The 20,163-nt window shown below is 43.6% G+C and overlaps 1 protein-coding gene across 2 annotated transcripts in view; it reads right to left on the bottom strand.

The window, feature by feature from the left end:
- Nucleotides 1-20,163, bottom strand: part of MYO16 (myosin XVI) — a 2,357,781-nt gene that overhangs the window by 445,144 nt on the left and 1,892,474 nt on the right. For both annotated transcript variants that reach the window (XM_085622905.1, XM_085622906.1), the window contains exon 29: nucleotides 9,268-9,364. In XM_085622905.1, the coding sequence (XP_085479031.1) occupies nucleotides 9,268-9,364 (97 nt within the window). The remainder of the gene's footprint in view (nucleotides 1-9,267; nucleotides 9,365-20,163) is intronic.

Genomic DNA, 20,163 nt, shown 5'->3' with positions numbered 1-20,163 from the left:
TTGCCAACATGCCTATCAATTAATCACATGAACAAAATAAAGCCCTGGTAAAAGACACTGGAGGAGTAGAACACTCAACAAATAATCTTTATTCCCTATTAAGATGGATAATGTGTGGACAAGATCTTCCCAGGATTGTGTTTGAGTTTGTGAGGCAATCCACACCATCTCAAAACCAGCAATGATCTGACCATGACAGCACTCCTAGGAAACAACAAGTATTTATGGATAAAGACTTTAACTTGTCAGCTTCCATCAACGCAATGGATAATCCATTTCAGATCCAGGTGATGTATTGAATATAAATACTGCAGACATTAAGCACCAGACTACTATTCATCTCATGAATTCAAAAACTGATCTGTGAAAAGTCTGAGTAAAAACTGCCTCAACAAAAGACTTTGTGAAAAACACCATAGAATTGCTGCAACTAGAATCAGGTTCCCGCTCTTCAACTGTTAAATAACAAACCTCAACATCTGATAATCCTTCAGTAGCAGTACAGATAAAAAACAAGAGAGAGTGGTGTTCCTCTAATTGGCCATAGCTGCTTGTTGATATCTAGAAAAATATTTTGTCATCTAAAAATATATTTATCTCCCATCTTTGTCAGACTATGGCTCGCTGAACTGTAAAGGGGAGGCTAATCTACTTAAGTGCCTTGAGACCTTGGGCCAGATGTACCACCCACCAATTTGCGAGTCGCAAATTGCGTCGCATTTGCGATTCACAATTTGCGACTCGCTAATTGGGATGCACAACAGTGTCTGAGACACTGTTTCCCAATGGGGTCGCAAATTGCATGCCTCATGCATATTAATGAGGCTGTCGCAATATGCGACCCCATTGGGAATGGCTGGCATTCCCAGGGATGGTGGCCTGCTGGGGTCAGCAGACCTCCATATCTGGGACTGCTTTTAAATAAAGCAGTTTTTTTTAAATGCAGCCCGTTTTCCTTTTAGGAAAACGGGATGCATTTAAAAAATAAAAATGAAACTTTTCAGTTTTATTTTTTAAGGACAGGCAGTGGTCCCTGGGACCACGGCCTGCTCTTAAAAAATATTTGTGCATGCATTCACAAAGGGGAAGGGGTCCCTTTGGGACCCGTTCACATTTGCGAGTGCTTTACACTGCAAGTGTTTGGCGACCGCTATTGCTGTCTCAAAACATTCTTACATAGCTTAAGGACTCGCTATTAGGAAGGGTCGCCCTTGGAAAGCGCCTTCCTAATAGTGAGTCGCTCATCCTATTTTGCAAGTCGCAAATTGATTTGCGACTCACAATTTAGTATTAGTACATGGGCCACTGATGAAGATTAATGTTACTATGTCCCTACAGTGCCCAAAAATCTGGGTTCAATGAGCCAGGCCAAGCTGTTTTATGTAGAAAATAAGACTAAAATATGTATACTGGATCTCTGGAACGGGACCAGCTTGAAAAATAATTACCTACTATTTTTAATAGTTATTAAAAATCCAATTCAATTATTCAGTCAGAATTTTAATAAATAATAAGGAAAAGTAACTTTCAGAAAGTTACAGGTTCCCTACCTGAAGATCCTGGAGGCTAATTTGCATTAACTCTCCAGTTTCACCCAAGCTGTGCTCAGCCTGTGCTCAGGTGTTCTCCAAGATGGCCGTGGGGAAGGAGCTCTAGGATCGAGCTCCTGGGCTTTGGGATCACTTTCAGTGTAAATCTCTGTTGCCCCACCCTACGCCCACTGAGACTTACCAGATCACAGAGCCGAAGGGGTAAGCCGGAGTTGTACTTGTTTGCCCACTGCCCAGAGCGCCGAGCCACACCTCGCTGTCTCCCGGGTGGGACCAGATGCCTTGGAGGTGAGCAGAGGAGGACAGAGGTGTTGTCGCACATCCACCAGCTGAGCCTGCTTGAGAGGCTGAGCGGTGCTGCGCTGACCCCCGGACGGACCCGATGCCTTACGTAGGAGTGGAAGAGGACCGAGACGTGGCGGCACCCCCTCTCCCTTCAGGTGAGCCTGCGTGCTGGTGGCAGAGTGCGGCTGCGGGCTGTGCAAGGGGACTCGCTCCCTGCTGTGCCGGCACATTGTGCTGGGTGTCGGGTGCAGAGCCACTCACGGGTGCCCACTGGCCTGGGGAAATGGTGCACTTGGCCGTGGTTGGTGCTAACCCTCTGCACGGGACCGGACTGGTTGTGTCAATGGACCGGGGGCATACTTTTGCTAATGCTCTCATAGGAACCAAGTGACTCAAGCTGATGGCTGAGTGTTGAGCCCGTCTTCTTGAAAATAGAAAGAGCTAAACTTCAAGTCACGCTGCATTATTGCCGAGTGCAAGGACTCTCCTGCTGTATTGCTGAAATGCGAAGGACCCCCCCATGAAGGCTGGAGTTGCTCCATGCCCCCTTGGCTGCACAGGCGCCACCATTTTGACCTGGTTGCAGAGGACCAATGCTATTTCCAGGGATTCCATGGGGAGGAAAACCCACCTCTCCACCCACACTGATGATTCAGGGAAACTAACAAAGGACTAAGTCTTCTCCCACAAGCCAGGCTGAGAACCTGGAATGAGGAAACAAAAAAGGACTAACTCCTTTCTCTCAAGCCAGGCTGAGAAATAGGAAAAAGAAAGAGGCCTCTCACCAAGATGGAAACAAAACTATCGGGGAAACTAATAAAGGACCAATTCCTCCCTCTCAGGTCAGAGAAATACTAAGGAATCCTACTCCTCTTCCGCACCACTTAATCTTTGCATAATCTGTCTCTCCCCATCTACATATGTAGGAAGGGATCCACGCATGATATCAATTTAATAAGAAATTTACAATAAATTCTGGGTAAACTCCAACTTGCCAAGCCACTAAGGTCAGAGCTAGTCCTTGACCTCCTTCAGCACCTCCTAGTCCTGCCCCTCCTATACTAATAGACGGAGGAGACCTCTTGGTGGAAATACGACTATCTACGCGCAAACGACATCAGGGCACTCACTGAGACAAGATGATACCTGCCACATCAACTTCCCTCCGCCCCTCTATGCCGAAATGCTTGAAACCCCATGGCCCTAACTCTTTCTCCATTATCTTCCCCCCCAAACTCTCACTAAAAGTGAAAAGTAACTTTAAACACAGGCTGATTAGACAACACCCGGAAACACTCTTCCCCGATATATACCACTGCTCCTCCAAAGGCCAGCAAAAAATGGATCTTATTTGCCACAGCCAGCGACCTGCAAAATGGAACACCTTACTTAGAACCCCCCTTCAGATATCCAAAACAACTAGCAAAATGACGATCTCTAACTCAAACCGTCCTACGCGCAGTGGCAACACCTCTGAGACCAGCTACTGTAACGGTATAGTCTTGATTCAAGCCAACAACACCAACCTAGACTCATTTGAATCCCTATTCCCCACGCTACGGAGACCATCTATAGTAACGGTATAGTCTTGATTCAAGCCAACAACGCCAACCTAGACTCATTTGAATCCCTATTCCCCACGCCACGGAACACCTTCACTCATTTACACTATAACCACTCGCACAACTCCCTATCCCCCAACAAACATACCCCCCTGTGAATTCACAAAACAATCCCAAGACTCATTTCACCAACTACAATGTTTCCCCCTCCAACACCACCCTCTCCTCCTCTACCACTACCCCTCACTCGCACACTAAATACTTCTTATCCAGGAATGTCTCTGCTAAGACTCCCCAACCCCCTGCCGACCCACACCTCCCTTCCATTACCACAAAACTCTTCCCCACAGGGAACTAGCAATGCCGACCCTCAGTCAATGCCTCCCAACTCTCACCTTCCAACAGCACTCAACAAACTGCTGTCTGAATCACGACTAGAGTTCTCACACCACATGTCCACGGAAAACCACAGAAGCAACATAGGTACACAATGACACTGTGAGCCACACTCTCCCTGACGGGCTCTCTTCATCCCTGGACCGTCCTGCTCAGGACATTTGAACCTAAACTCCCCTACCCCCTCCTCACTGAATATGACTCAGAGACTTTCTCTGCTGGAAAGCCGACTAGAGATTGTAATAAAGGGCATAAACAAAATCTTATCGAACCTCTCCACACACCTAGAGCCTACCCAACACTTACACCCTCCATCCACAGACGCCAACAATCAACACTCAAGTCCTCCATAGGCACAGTGGAACAGCTGGAACTCAACCCCCTTCATAAACCAGCCTCAGAGACCCAAAGAACAACCACTGCAATGTCCCTGACAGAGGCAACTTATCTTGCTAACTCTTACGACTCATCTACAACTGTCAACCCTAGCTCCAAGATCCAGGTAATCACTGGATTTGGGAGAGACCGCATTACACCAAGAAGCACGAGGCCACCGGCCTTCCACATTAATATCCCCATAGCACCTCCCCCGAAGAAAATCAACAACAAGGGAACAACCAACTGCATGCTTATAAACTGCAGATCTGCAACCAAACAAGCAAAAGGACTGGCAGAAACCATCCTAACCCATGGCATTGATATCACGATCATCACAGAAACTTGGTTGAATGAGTCCTCTTTCCCAATCAGTGACATGCTTGTGACCCCTGACTTCTCAATCATCATTAAAGACAGAAAGAATCATCATGGCAGGGGCATTGCAATCATCCACAAGACCAACATTTCCATAACTGAAACTGACTCCTTCACCTATAACACATTTGAATATCAAACCTCCACCATTAAGACGAATGACAACAAAACGCTATACTGCCATCTCCTCTACCATCCGCCAGGCAACGCTCCCACATTCGGAGAACACCTTTCCAACCTAATAACACACTGCTCACTCATGGACTCCAACAACGTAATACGTGGTGACCTTCACCTCCATTGGAATGAAGAAAATAATACTCTGATCCAATCCTTAAACAAACTTCTACTAAATAATAATCCAATCCAACACTACACAGAGCAAACCCATAACAGAGGTTCAATGCTTGACGGCATTATAGCTCATGAAGATACAGTTACTATCGACCACATCCTTCCTGTCGACTGGTCAGACCACCACATCATTCTATTTCACATTAATCAAATGACCCATTGCCCACCCCGTGCACAGGAATCCTTAAGTGGGCGAGAAATCTAAGACAGATTCCCCTTGCTGACCAGGAAGAAAGGGTAAGAACACTACTACCCCCCACCACAAGTGACCTCTCTACAACTGAACTTACTACACACTACAACGCAACAATGACAATCATACTAGACCAAGAGCCCCCTTGAAACAAAAAAGAGTCAGGAACAACCCATCAAAACCATGGTTCAACACAGACCTAAACTCTGAAAGAAGACATCTCAGAGCTGCAGAAAGACTCTGGCGGACAACCCGTTCACAACCCACCTTGACCAACTCAAAAGAGAACGCAGGAAATACAAAGCATCAAGAATGAGAAAACTACCTTCTTCGTAATGCATTAGACAGTGCCAAAAATTGTTCCAAAGAACTCTTCAATCTCATCAGCACAACAAACATCCAAGCCTGCTGAAACAACAGTGCAGGCCTCCGAAGACCTATGTGACAACTTTGCCAACTTCTTTAACAAGAAAATCACTAAGTTTGAGAGCTCTCTTGATGACCACCTCCTGTCATCCAACGAAAGCCCGCCCCCCTGCAAAGAAGGTAATAACCCCCATGCACCCCCCTAGCATCTGGAAGTCATTCAACCCTATCTCCGAAGCAGGCATCATTGAAATGATTATCAGGTCCAAACCCTCCTCACACATAGCTGACCCTATTCCTGCCCAACTGGCTAAAAAGCTCAACCTCGCCCTAGCCTCTCCCTGGACCAAGATTCTAAATAGTCCCTGAGAACTGGAGTCATGCTAGACTGTCTTAAAATCGGCCAAGTCAGACCATTACTAAAATAAAACGGGCTCTGGCCCAAACAATCGTAATAACTTCAGGCCTGTCTCCAATCTCCCCTTCTTAGCCAAAATCCTGGAAAGATGTGTTCTCCTCCAACTTAACCAACACATTGACAGAAACAACCTTCAATATGATCGACCACAATCTGCTGATAAATGTTCTCCGAGAAAGGATTGGAGCAGACGAGGCGGTCCTACAATGGTTTACCTCCTTCCTTCAGAACCGTTCCCAACTAATAGAAATTAACAACTTCATGTCTGACCTACTCCCCATAACCAGGGATGTCCCACAAGGTTCAGTTCTCTCCCCATCACTGTTCAACATCTACATGGTGCCCCTCACCGCCATACTCAAAAAAGCCAACATCTACCTTTCACCTCTATGCGGACGATCCCAGATCTACCTAGAAACATCCTCAATTAGCAACATACAGAGACTAAATGACACTCTAAGAGTAGTCCAGTACTGGCTATCCCACAACCACCTAAAACTCAATTAAGATAAGCCGGAAATCCTTCTCATATCCAACAAAGAGCAGACCCCCCCAAGTCTCAGAATGGCTAAAAACCATTGATGTTCTTAACTGCAATCTCACCTTGGCCGACTCTGTAAAATCCCTGGAAATCACTCCGGACCCAAGCCTAAACATGAACAAACATCAAGAACACTGCAAAGAGCGCATTCTTCAACCTAAAACTACTCAACAAAATAAAACCTTTCATCCCTCCCAATGACCTTAAACAGGCCACACACAATCCATGGTTCTGTCCAGATTGGACTACGGGAATGCAACCCGTCACAGGCACGGCATAATCTCACTTAGCTCCCCTTAGATCAACTCTAAATGCAGCTGCCAGGATGGTCACTGGGGTAAAGAAATACAAACACATCTCTCCCTCTCTACGAGAGCTAAAATGGCTCCCAATTGAAAAGTGTTCCAACTTCAGAACTGCTTGTCTCACACACAAAGCTCTTCACACTGGTAAACCTGCCTAACTGGCTTCCAAACTCAAAAGGCAGGAAGGACGAGGAATCTCAGGAGTACTAACACCTTACTTCTCATTCCCCCGAAAACTCGGAAACAAAAAACCTTATCATGTTCCTTCTCTGGAAATGCGCCTAAAATTTGTAACTCTATCCCAGTCCATATCAGGACTAAGCCCGCCTTCATAAACTTCAAAAGTCAGCTCAAAGACCTCTTCCTCAACCGAACTCATCCGAATGGATAGCTACCACCCTACAAGACAAAGTTCCTCTGTCACAGGAATCTTACCCAGCGCAGAATATAGACACTTCGATAAGAAGGCATTTACATCACCTGCCTTTTGACTCGTTCCTTTGTCCCCTCCACCCTGAACAGGATTCAACACAAGACAATGCTGTTTATTGAAATACGTTGTGTTTGATTGCATCACGATAAATGTTGTAAAGCACTCTGATACCTTCGGGTTTGGCCAGCGCTATATAAAACTCTTAAATAATAAATAAATAAATAATAATAATAGCCCTTTATAGGTATTAATGAGGTGTGAAATGCCTTGCAGGATCAAACAATAAGCTGACCTGAATCAGTAGAGATGACTCCTCTGTACTCCACAGAATATTCAGAGTGGGGGCTGAAGGCATCCTATATCAACAGACTGCCAAATCTAGCATGACATGTTTTTTGCGTTACTTGCAAGACTTGCAGCACACTTGAAGAGGAGAGAAAATGATGGAAAAACAATGTATGTATATCCCTGTCTGGTTGAAAATTTTACACCTTTGGTTAGGGATTGCCCAGGAATCACCCCAACCCACTAATGGGTGTCAGACATACATGCGCAATCTCCAGGCACCCACTTCAGAACAAGCAATGCTTTAAACATCCTTCATGAAGATCACAAGCAGGCATCTTTGAGCCAGCCTGGACTTATCAGATTGCTGGGTATGTCAAAACTTGTGGAGCACGGAGAAAGAAAACACCCTCCTTAATTCATCAAACACATCTGCTGTTATACAGCTGTATGCAGGTGAAAGTCCACTTTAGAAACCCGTATAGGCCCTTTTGGAGCTGAAACAGATTAGCTGGAGACAAGAAGGGAGAGGTTGGAGAACAGAGACTGTTTCTATCTTTCCTTGGGACGAACTCTATAAACACTATTACAATGTTGCAAATTATTTTTAAATATTTTGTTTATTGATCACTTTCATTGCCACTAATTTGTTCATCTTCATAATTACAACTACACACATTATTTGCTTTAGAATAGGATGTTGATTTTAACAAATTCATGAAATAGATTCATAGGGCCTGATTCACAAAGATAAACTGACACTTTTATGGCAATTCATGATTATTTGCTATTCACAAAGGTATATTACGAATAGTATCTTTCTGACTGCACACATACAAAGATAGGACGGTCCTATCTTCTTATGTCCTGAGACTCTGCAGATCATGGTTCTATGGATCAGTATCCTGGTATCCAGCCTTATCAGCCAGTTGAAATACCTTTTCACATGGATTAACATCTCCCCACTGGATGGATAATTGACACACCTATGGTGTACCAACCACTGAATGGGATGCCACACCCGTACATGATAGGACTGTCCGGCCTCTAGTCCCCCTCACTTTGGGTGCCTGGCTGGGCCCCTCTGTGAGTAACCCTCACTTTTTCTACTCTTGTCTTGAGCCGCACATTTTTTGGTGTGCACCATTCACACTGACAGTCCATTGCTCTCATTTCAGTTGTTCCGTATTATATGGTCCTGATGAGACCCCTTAATTGTTCTTGGGGTTGAAACGCCGTTGACACGTACTAAAAACGAACCCCTCTCTCAGCCTATATCATTGTATTAGAGGACTGTTAATTCATCAGGTATACTTACCTGTGGTCGTTTTGTACAAACTGAAACCTTTTTTACATGTCATCAACTGTGACTTCCCCCTTCTCTATGTTTTAGTTCACTTGGGACACTGAGCACACTGTCTGTCTGATGATGCAAAGAGTAAAAACTTAGTAAAAGTACCTTGGAAAATTTATAGTGTGTATGATCTTGATTCTTTATCTGACATTCCATCCCCACAAGTATATGCTATTGAGCATTATGAGTATTAAGTATTGTGCACATAGTCCCTAGGAACCATTGTTCCCTGTTACATATTAGATACCCTGGTTCCGTGTGAGTAGGGTTACCCTTATTTTTGATGCATTCACTATCCTTTTATAAACTATAAAGCCCTTGATGATATGCCCCTTAGTATGAAAACTGCAAAAAGGTATCAATTCAGGGCCATGCCATACCTAATGATAATTCTGAAGAGCAACAAACTGCAACATAAAATAGGGTATCAGTGGCATTTAAATGGGAAAAGATAGTTCTGTTGTTTCATTACCTTTTTGGCAGGTTATAATTTTTCTCCTCAGCTGAAGGCATAAATCATTGAGGTGATCAGTGTGCCAGTATTTCAGAAATACTTTTCGAACTCCCATCTGGAAAAATAAAGGTGGTCAATTTATCATGTTGCATGAGTCTAGAATAAAGATCTTAGTTATTATGTGCCAAACCTGAGTTCGTGAAATAGAGTGCACAGAAGTAACATCTCAACAAAGAGTGCTGGCGCACAAGTACAGACGCCCATTATATTTCATCCTTCATAAATAATACTCATTGAGTTTTCAGCAGTTTTTGATACTTTTCGACGCATGCATAAAGTACTTGAAATATTTTACGTCAGTCATGGCTGCATTGTTTGTTAGAGGAGGTTATGCTTTAACAAGGGAAATAGTAATTTCCGTAAGTAATGGAAGCAACTCGGACTAAGGGGCATATCAACAAGGGCTTTATATCTGCTTTTTTGGCTTTAAAAGCCAAAAAAGCAGAGATAAAACTAGCGCCCTATCAACAACAGGGTGCTAACACGCAAATTTGCATGTTAGCACCCTTTTACTCTACGCTTCCCCTTGCATCTCTAATGAGATGCAAAGGGGTCGTTCCAGAGTAAAATAATAGGAGAAATGTCGCTAAGCGACATTTCTCCTATTATCAAGAATGTCGCTAACCCTGTTAGAGACAAAGGGGCAAATCAACAAGGGCTTTATCTCTGCTTTTTTGGCTTTAAAAGCCAAAAAAGGAGAGATAAAACTAGCGCCCTATCAACAACAGGGTGCTAACATGCAAATTTGCATGTTAGCACCCTTTTACTCTACGCTTCCCCTTGCATCTCTAATGAGATGCAGAGGGGGCGTTCCAGAGTAAAATAATAGGAGAAATGTCGCTAAGCGACATTTCACCTATTATCAAGAATGTCGCTAACCCTGTTAGAGACAAACAAAGCAGCGCTAACCGCGGTTAACGCTGCTTTTTTACGTCTGGTATTTTTCTGACTTAGCCATGATATCCTATGGAAGGAGGATATCATGGCTAAGTTTGCCTGTCCCTATCAACAAGGTAACGTGAGATTATCGCTGGGTTTCCAGCGATAATCTCACATTAGCCTGTTAGCGTGAGGATTTTTATCGCTATTGAGATAAGCGTTGCTAATAGCACGCTATCTCAGCGATAAAAATTCACGCTAGCCGGCGATAATTATCCTAGCGCTAAGTGCGCTTAGAGATAATTATCGCCGGTTGTTGTTGATATGCCCCAAAAAAAGCAGCGCTAACCGCGGTTAACGCTGCTTTTTTACATCTGCTAATTTTCAGACTTAGCCATGATATCCTATGGAAGGAGGATATCATGGCTAAGTTTGCCTGTCCCTATCAACAAGGTAACGTGTGATTATCGCTGGGTTTCCAGCGATAATCACACGTTAGCCTGTTAGCATGTAGATTTTTATCGCTATTGAGATAAACGTTGCTAATAGCACGCTATCTCAGCGATAAAAATTCACGCTAGCCGGCGATAATTATCCTCACGCTAAGAGCGCTGAGCGATAATTATCGCCGGTTGTTGTTGATATGCCCCCAAGTCTCTCAATTAGGCCTGGGCGAAGCACTACGCTACGCTCGCGTAGTTTGCGAAGTTCGCGCTACTTCGCACTACGCGAACTGCACGTAGCACAGTGCGAACACGCGTAGCGTAGTGTTGCGTAGTGCTGCGGTCATTTTTTGCTTGCTCGCGGTCCTCAACGTCAAGTTGGCGACCGCGAGCAAGCAAAATGACATCCTGGCGAGACTTTTTCCTTGTTCGCGATCGCGAGCATGGAAAATAAACCTCCCGGCGAGATTCACAACGCGAGAAGGTCAGGTTTCTCATTGCGAGGGGTCGCGTATGCTCGCGACCGCTCGCGATGAGAAACTACCAGTTCGCGTTGAGAAAGCTGCAGCTCGAGGAAAAATCTACTCGAGCAGCAGAAAACTACAGCTCGCACTGTGCAAGATGCCATTTTCAATGATTGCACAGTGCCGGTTGCTTGTCCGCACTGTGCAATCATTGAAAACAACATCTTGCACAGTGCGAACATGTTACTTCGCAGTTCGCGAAGTGCTACGCGTAGCTCGCGTAGTGCGAACTTCACTTTGCGTAGCTTCGCGAAGTGCTACTTCGCGAACTACACCCACCCTTACTCTCAATAGATATTTGCAACCGTTTTCTTGTGCAAAAAACATTCAGTTCATTTTAAAAGTATCTGTGCATTTATGCTGCAATATTAGTGGAACACACTTGGAAGTATATACAGAATAAAAGCAGAAGAACTGACTGGCCACAAATTCCCAATTACTACTCTGAAGATGTCGTGTGCACATTATCTTATAGGAAAACTCTTAACAAAATCAGAGCATCTCTCAGAGCACGAAGAAAGGGGTTAAAGATAAATAAAACGTTGAACATTAACCTCTGTACGTTTATTTATTGTATTTATTTATGTGAAGAGTTTTATATAGCGCTGGCTAGACCCTGAGGTATCAGAGCGCTTTACATGAGGTTTAAACAAGAAAAACAAGACCAAATGAGCAGAGAGGATAAAGGAGGGAAAAGAAAAGGGGTGCTTTACATGAGGTTGATCAGTGTTAAAAACTTTACATCAAATTACAGTTACATCGGTTACTAGGGCAATTAAATAACATAACATTGTACGTGCACAATACGTGAAAACATTAAAATAATACTTTGCATGCATATTTATGAATACTGGTAGAGGCAAACATTCCAGATGAGGGCTGGATTAAACACTTCAGTCAGATATACTCTGAAACATGTAACGCTGGCACGATGGCATTTTAGAAGTTGAAGCCGGGGAAATCTGCACTGCTGAGGACGCTGTTATTTTTGAGGCAGCAGATGTGGAAAGGGCTATAGACCTGACCCTGAAAAACAAAGCCCCGGGCCCAGATGGGGTACCTGGGGATGTTTTTAAAAGTACCCCGAAATTTTGGTCTAAAGTATTATGTAAGGTTTTTAATGCTCTCTCATCTGATAAAATCCCGCTTTCTTGGAAGAAATCTATAATTATACCAGTCTTTAAAAAGGGTAACAGGCAAGACCCATCCTGTTACAGACCCATTTCACTGATCGACTCATCGGTGAAAATATTGGGCCGGGTTATTTTAACAAAACTGAACGATTGGTTAACAGAGAAAGGGGTCTTAGCAGACGTTCAGTATGGTTTTAGACCGAAAAGGAGCACTATAGATCAAGGTCTGAATTTGTATTTATTAATAGAAAAATACACAAAGGCCAAGGAGGGGTCCATGTACCTGGGGTTCATGGACCTCTCGTCAGCCTTTGACCTGGTAAATCGCTCCAAGTTATGGAAAATTTTGCTTGACTTGGGACTGGACAGGGCTCTTGTTAATCTCCTGGCAGATTTACATACTGATCTAACTGCTTCAGTTAGAGTTATCCCTGAGGGGCGATGTACGAGCCACTTTAACTCAGAAAGGGGAGTTAGGCAGGGGAGCATTTTGGCACCCCTCCTATTTACTGTTTATATAAATGCCTTGGAACCCACACTAAAAGATGCAACCCATGACATTCCACGTATAGGAGAACTTGGAATTCCAGTCCTCCTATACGCGGACGACGCTGTTTTGCTTTCTCGTACTGGTGTTGGCCTCCAACGATTATTTGACGCTTTTGAGGGCTTTATGGCTTCCCTGGACCTAAAGATCAATGCTAAAAAGTCTCAGATAATGATTATGGGCAAGTGTAATAAAAATAAGCTCTCAAAAACTTTCATTTGTGGGAAGCAAGAACTGTGTAGAGTAGCAACATTTCCATATCTGGGGATCACTTTCGATGAGAAAGGTACCTGGGGTCCTCAGATAAAAAACAGAAACATTGCCCTTGTTAAATCATCTTCTGCTCTTCAGGGATTTATGAATAAACTAGGAGCAAGGCCAATTGTAACTTTATTAAAAATCTATAAAGCAAAATGTCTTGCTGTTGCCACATATGGAAGTGCGATATGGGGTAATTGCTCTATGGAAAGTATACAGATCACGGAGAATAAATTCTTAAGATCTGTTCTTTCTCTCCCACAGTCTACTTCAACATATATTGTTCACACTGAACTTGGTGTGGGCTATATTTCAGATCTGATTAGAATGGCCCCCGTTTTGGTCTGGCTAAAGACCTGGTTGAATCTAGAAATTCCCCTCAACCATATCATTTTAAAAGACTGCCTGCAGCTGGATAAAGTAAATAAAATAGCTTGGCTAGTCTACATTAAAAATTGCCTTGTTAAAATAGGGAGACAAGACCTTTTCTATTCCCCGGAATTGATAACTGTCAAAGATATTGGTTTGATCAAAGGCATGATGAGAGATTTGTTAAGTCTAGAAAGAGAACAAGTGGAATTTGAGAAACCATCGGTGCGGGCTAGCATTATGTTGAGTACACATGGAGGCCCTGAACTATATCTAACCATTGTAAATCAACCTTTTCACCGTTTTCTCCTCACACGTTTTCGGTTCAATCTGATTCACCTAACTCTTGGCCATTTTCCAACTTGGTGTACTCCTGAAAACGCAATGCTGTGTAATTGTGACAATTTTTCGATCCAGAACACATTGCACTTTCTGATGTTCTGTGACCATTACGTGGCATTAAGAAAGAAATACTTGATTCCAATTTTAAAGGAGGCTGGGTTTATACAGGTTAAGCCTGCCCTCTTGTTTTTACAGTTACTGCAGACCCCTAGGATCATGTTCCATGTCGCTAGTTTTTTAGTGGGTGCTGTTAGGGTGAAGAAGAGGAAGCTTTCTATTAATCCAACTATTACGATGTTATGAATGACTGAATATTTAATTTCTTACATGAAATGCCTCCTCTGTGAACTTAAGAGAATAGAAACCTTATATGCTAATGATGTTTTTAGGATGTTTTATTCAACTGACCCCTTTTTAAACATTTTAGAAATTATGAACTGTTGATTGTGTGAAATTTATATTGTACTGTTTCTATGCCTTTTTATGATATTTATTTATCGAAATAAAGTATTTTGACTGACTGACTGACTGAATACTGGTATAGAGTAATGGGGTGTCCCACATCACCATTTAGGCAACCGCAAAAAGTAAGAATTAAAACGAAACACCTTTAGTAGCTGGAGTATCGGGGGAACTAAGGGGCATATTTACAAGGTGGCGATAGATAATTATTGCTGCTTTTGCGTCCGTTTTCGGCCGAAAAGCGGCGATAATTCTATCGCCTAATTAACAAGGTCACGCTAACGTGTGAAACCTTGCATTAGCGCACAAATTCTTAACGCCCAGCTTTGCATCTCTAATGAGATGCAAAGTGGGTGTTCCTGACCTGACATGACAGGAGAAATGTCGCTAAGCGACATTTCTCCTATCATCAAGCCCCACGCTATGAAGCATAGCGGCAAGAAAAGAAGCGATAACCCCTGTTATCGCTACTTTTCTTACGCCTGCTTCAGGGCTGACTTAGCCATGATATCCTATGGAAGGTGGATATCATGGCTAAGTTTGTGGGGCCCTATCAACAAGCTAACGCCACATTTCGTGAGATTATCGCTGGGTTTCCAGCGATAATCTCACATTAGGCAGTTAGCGCTAGGATTTTTATCGCTGTTGAGATAAGCGTTGCTGATAGCACGCTATCTCAGCGATAAAAATCCACGCTAGCCGGCGATAATTATCCTAGCGCTAAGTGCGCTTAGCGATAATTATCGCCGGTTCTTGCTGATATGCCCCTAAATCACAGAAAAAAATGCAGGAGAAGTTAGTCTGAGGTTGTGAAGGCAGTAACCAGCAGGCGCTTCTTGGGATGTCCTCACTGTAACAGTTTATTAAATAACCAATGAAGTATGAAACATAATATTTTGAAATCAAAAGGAGCATCTCGGAGCCTGAATGTATGTGGTTTGCAGTGCTCTCCTCAACATAGCTAGTATGAAAGACCATCATTTCAATCCTGCATTACATTACATTTCACCACCTCAAACGATGGCATGCTCACCGGGTGCTAAATGAAATTTGTTCTCAAGATAGCCATGCGCAATGTTTGTTAAAGAACACCTTCCACAGCAAAAACTTTGGAAGAGACATCTTAAATATGCCTTTTATCACATGAACTTCTAATGTTTTTCTTGCGCACCTCGTTTTGATGTCAGTTATTTGCAAGCACTGGTAGCAATGAGAAACATACTCACTCATGGGGAGCGCAAGTCCTGGTTCCTTCTTGATCTCTACGCATCATGGTTCACAATGTCCTTCTCTAAAAATTGTGGCTGATGGATTGACTTTGTGACTCATCTTTGACATAAACTAGGTCACTTCTCAATGACCAACAGGAAAGGAGTACTAGTCCTGCAGTGCACTGTTAAACGTGACCTACCATTATCACCAGTAGCTCCGCTAAAAGACAAACCGAGTTCAGAAAAGTAGGCACAAATATTTTTTGAAAAAAACTACTTCCGGACCTTTTGCATATTATATCTGTTGTTGTTATGGGCTTGAGAAAAACCAAATCATTATTATCGTTGAGGACTGCAGTTTGTTCCCTTTACAAGTCTTCATTTTTTTAGTATAAGCAGGGTCATCTTTGCCAGTTTAAGCAAGTATCTTTGACTCTTTATCTGATCCTGGAAGCATCTTTGTGATGGTTAGTTAGAGTATTGTAGACCATAATTTGTGATCACAAATTCTCAATTTAGGGACTTTTCTCCCTTAATTACTAACAGGCATTGCAAAAGCTGCAGTTCAGAATACGAATTGGAAGCAGTGAATAACATCTTTAATGTGTTTTCTACAAGATCTGCATTTGAAGTTTGTTAGACCTGGCACCTTGGCGTGAGTCTCCCTTCCACTTTTTGTTGCGGTGCCTCATGTGTTTTGCTGGTGTTAGCTGGTCAGAGCACTGTGCCACTGCCAACCAGTGCCACAGTGCAAGTGCTCCCTGTTCTAAATTGCTGTGTTAGTTGAATTCCATGATTGGATTATTTGGTTTACTGTCAGACCCCAGTAAAGTGGCACCAGAAGTGCCCAGGGCTTGTAAATCCAAATGCTGCTAGTGGGCTTGCAGCACTGGTTGTGCCACCCACAGAAGCAGCCTTGTAAAATGTGTCTAGGTCTGCCATTGCAGAACCTGCGTGCAGTCTGGTACTGTCATGCTGACTGGGCAAGTGCCCCCACTTGCCAGTCCCTAAACCTTCCCTTTACTTCATGTGAGTCACCCCTATGGTAGGCCCAAGAGCAGGGTGCATTGTAAGCATAAGGTAGGACAAGCCCTGATGCGTGTGGCATGTCCTAATATTGAATTACAGCCATTTTCGTTTTTCACTATTGCAAGGCAACCTGATCCCATAGGCCAGAATGGGCTGTTAGAATTGTTACATTCTATGATCCTAACAGACCCAAGGAACATGGTAGAAATTCGAGTTTAGTATGCCTGAACTATAATAAAATACATCTTTTAGTAAAGTTTATTTTAATATTCTGTGTTTGCAAATACCACTTTTAGAAAGCTGGTGTTTGCTTGCCTAACCATTTCAGCCCGCCTCTGCTATGATGTGTATCTGCTGTCTGGTTTCTGTGAGTGACAGGTCTGGGGAATTCCAGAGGGCAGGGCTAGGTAGCCTGGTGGTGAATAGAGAGATTTACATCTAGATGAGTGGGAGGAGTGCACCTGGACTCTGAATAGGGTTGTGCTCAGGAACTGGTTCTGGCTGGGCAAAGGCCCCTCTACCCCAGAGGGACAAAGGAATTAGGGGTATACGTATTGGGACTGTGCTCCCAAGAAATTAGATCCTGCTTGACAAGAATTACCTCTGCCTGAGGAGAAGGAACTGGGAAAGCTGTAAGGAGGAGTACTGTCCCTCACCTGGGGGATTGGCCTGCAGTGGTTGCCTTGCTGCTGAAGGAGAGGAGAAAGACTACAAAAGACTTTACTTCAACTTGTGCTTAACAGATCTTCAAGGGCCTGAGTAGAGCTGGCCTCCTGTTAAGAAGTCCCAGGAACAAAAGGACTTCACCACCAGCTTCCCCCTGAACTCTGCTGTGTGAGTTCTGCCTTCCTAGAGTGCTGGAACCAGTTGTGGGGCCTCTGGAAGTTGTGCCTGCTGTTGGGAAGCTGGCCAAGAAGAAAGAAACCAAAGATCTCCACTTTTTCACGAACAGCCGGCTTAGCGAGAAAATTTCCGTCTCACCGCTCGTTAGCGTGCAGAATTTTATTGCTGAGGACATCGTCGCAGAGCCTACTGCCGCTGAGCCAGATCAGCGCTGGAAAAATCATCGCCCCGCTCGTTAGCGGGCCAAATTTGATCACTGCCAGCCCAGATCCCCGCTCCGCCTGTTAGCGGGCAGAATTCTATCGCTGCGAACATCGTCGCAGAGCCTGCTCCCGCTGAGCCAGATCAGCGCTGGAAAAATCGTCGCCCTGCTCGTTAGCGGGCCGAATTTGATCGCTGCGGACATCGCCGCAGAGCCAGCCAAGATCCCTGCTCCGCCTGTTAGCGGGAAGAATTCTATAGCTGCGAACTTCGTCGCAGAGCCTGCCGCTGCTGTGTGAAATCGTCGCAGAACAAGCCAAGATCATCGCACTGCTCGTTAGCGTGAGGAATTTCATCGCTGCGAATATCGTCGCAGACCCAACCAAGATAATCGCTGGTGAAATTGTCGCCCCGCTCGTTAGCGGGCCGAATTTTGTCGCATCGTGCCTTGGCGAGTAAATTTCTACCGGATAAGCTACGCCTTGATTTTCAGCGCCGGAGCGCTTTTATTGCATCACCAGGTACTGTGGGTTAAAACTGACGCTAAGGTGAATGATTTTGTCACTAACCTAAGAACTCTTTCTGAAATCATATTCTTGAACTGTGCATGTCATTTTTGTCGTTATTTGGTCTTGTGCTAAGTCTTTATATAAAAGATCATTATTTTTGATATAAATCTAGTGTGGTGTCCATTTGTGGTGTTGTCACTGAGTTACTGTATATGGTCACAAATGCTTAACCTATAACGCTCTGAGATAAGTCTTGTCTGCTCGCGCCAAGCTACCTAGAGGGTGAGCAGGGGTTATTTTAAGAGAGTATCCCCTTACCCTGACTAGAGGAGAGGGTCCCTGCTTGTCACAAGTGCCTACCTGTGCCAACCAGAGATCCACAATTCTAACAAAGTTAGAAAGAAGAGTCTTCTTTATAAAGACAAAGAACTGTTCATATTGTTATAGTCATGCCCAAATGTCCCCATTGGTGGTTTTCAGTGTTCGAACACACGCTCACTACATATCTCCACCTGGAAACGTTGTCTGATCCATATCACTAATGAATGTTATACAAATAACTATATAAACATGTCCTCCCCTCTCATTTGAGTCATCAAACCCAACGTGATTCTTGAACATATGACTGACTGGGTGGGTTATGTCACCGTTTATGCCCTATACAAGGGGGCTTTTATAACAGTTTGCAAAAGCACAGACAATCACTATCGATGGGCTAGATGTACGAAAACATTTGCAGCTTGCAAACGGCCTGATTCGCAAAAAGCATTTTTAAATGTGCAAAGCCCTATTTGAGATTCAGTAAGCTATTACCGAATCACAAATTGGGTTTGCAAGTTGTTATTTGGAGGGGGCGTGCCAAGGGCGTCCCTTCCTAATAACGAGTCACAGGGGCATGTATGAAAGTTATGTGACCAAATGTGGTTGCAAAACATTCATAATTCATTGACTCCGTGAAGGAGATGGTAACCCATTTGCAAACAGGAAGGGGTCACCAAGGGACCCCTTCCCCTTTGTGAATGTGGGTGCCAACATTTTGTAAGAGCAGGCAGTTTTTAAATGTATCCCGATTTCCTTTCAGGTAAATGGGCTGCATTTCAAAATAAAAAAAAACTGCTTTATTTAGAAAGCAGTCACATACATGGTGGTCTGCTGACCACAGCAGGCCACCATCCCTGTGAGTGCAAGCCATTCCCAATGGGTGGTAAATTGCGACCTGCCTCGTGAATATTATTAGACGGGTCCCTTGCGACCCATTGGGAATCGCAAACATTGTAAAACACACTACTGTACATTGATGTGTGCAATTTCCTAAAAGTGAATTGCAAAAATTCACTATTAGGAACTCGCAAACGGACGTCTATGTACATCTGACTCATATTTACACATCTAACGCGAAAAAATCCCTCCTGGAGAAAAAGACATAGACTTGCAGCTACTTCCTAACAGGACAGCGATCTCCTTTCATAGAAAAAATCATTATTAGGGTTCATCACCATGAGAACAGAACTAGCTTTGGGATCATTCTATAGGTGAAATTGACAGGGCAGGAAGCTGCTGACACAGGTGTCAAATATGGATTCATGTTTGTGATCCATTTTTTAGATACTTAAATTAATGGCATGACGAAATGCAACAGTAGACATTGGGGAAGTTACTATTCACATAAAGGTATTGAAAGTAGTGGATTAGTAATGCATATCTTGATTCCAGTGTGTATAAAAACAAGAGTAAATTGTTAATAATTTTCAAATTGAAAACGTTGGCTTGATTTTTTTTTTATGTGTGAACAGCTTGAAATGATAACGCAGTTTACTCACTTTACATAGGAATTACAAAATCCGAAAATATATACTGTGGAAACCTTACAGACTGTGTAGTGGCCAGGTCAAAAGCAAGAACAACACACAATCGTTTTGAAGTAAAATGGTGTAAAATTGAAAAGGAAAAAATGGACAGCGGTTAACCCATTCAGCAGTCAGTGACAGAAATATCGTCTGGCCATAAATAATCAACTGCTTGTACACATTGGCAGGTGTGGGTGCAGCAGGCTGGGTTGACACAGCAGGCCTCTGTGGAGCCCTGGTGGAGTCTCGTGGTTTTT

Source organism: Triturus cristatus, chromosome 8 (assembly GCF_964204655.1).
Source record: "Triturus cristatus chromosome 8, aTriCri1.1, whole genome shotgun sequence".
Classification (NCBI taxonomy): Eukaryota; Metazoa; Chordata; class Amphibia; order Caudata; family Salamandridae; genus Triturus; species Triturus cristatus.
Note: the sequence above shows the minus strand (reverse complement) of the source record. Positions and strands in the feature narration are given on the sequence as shown.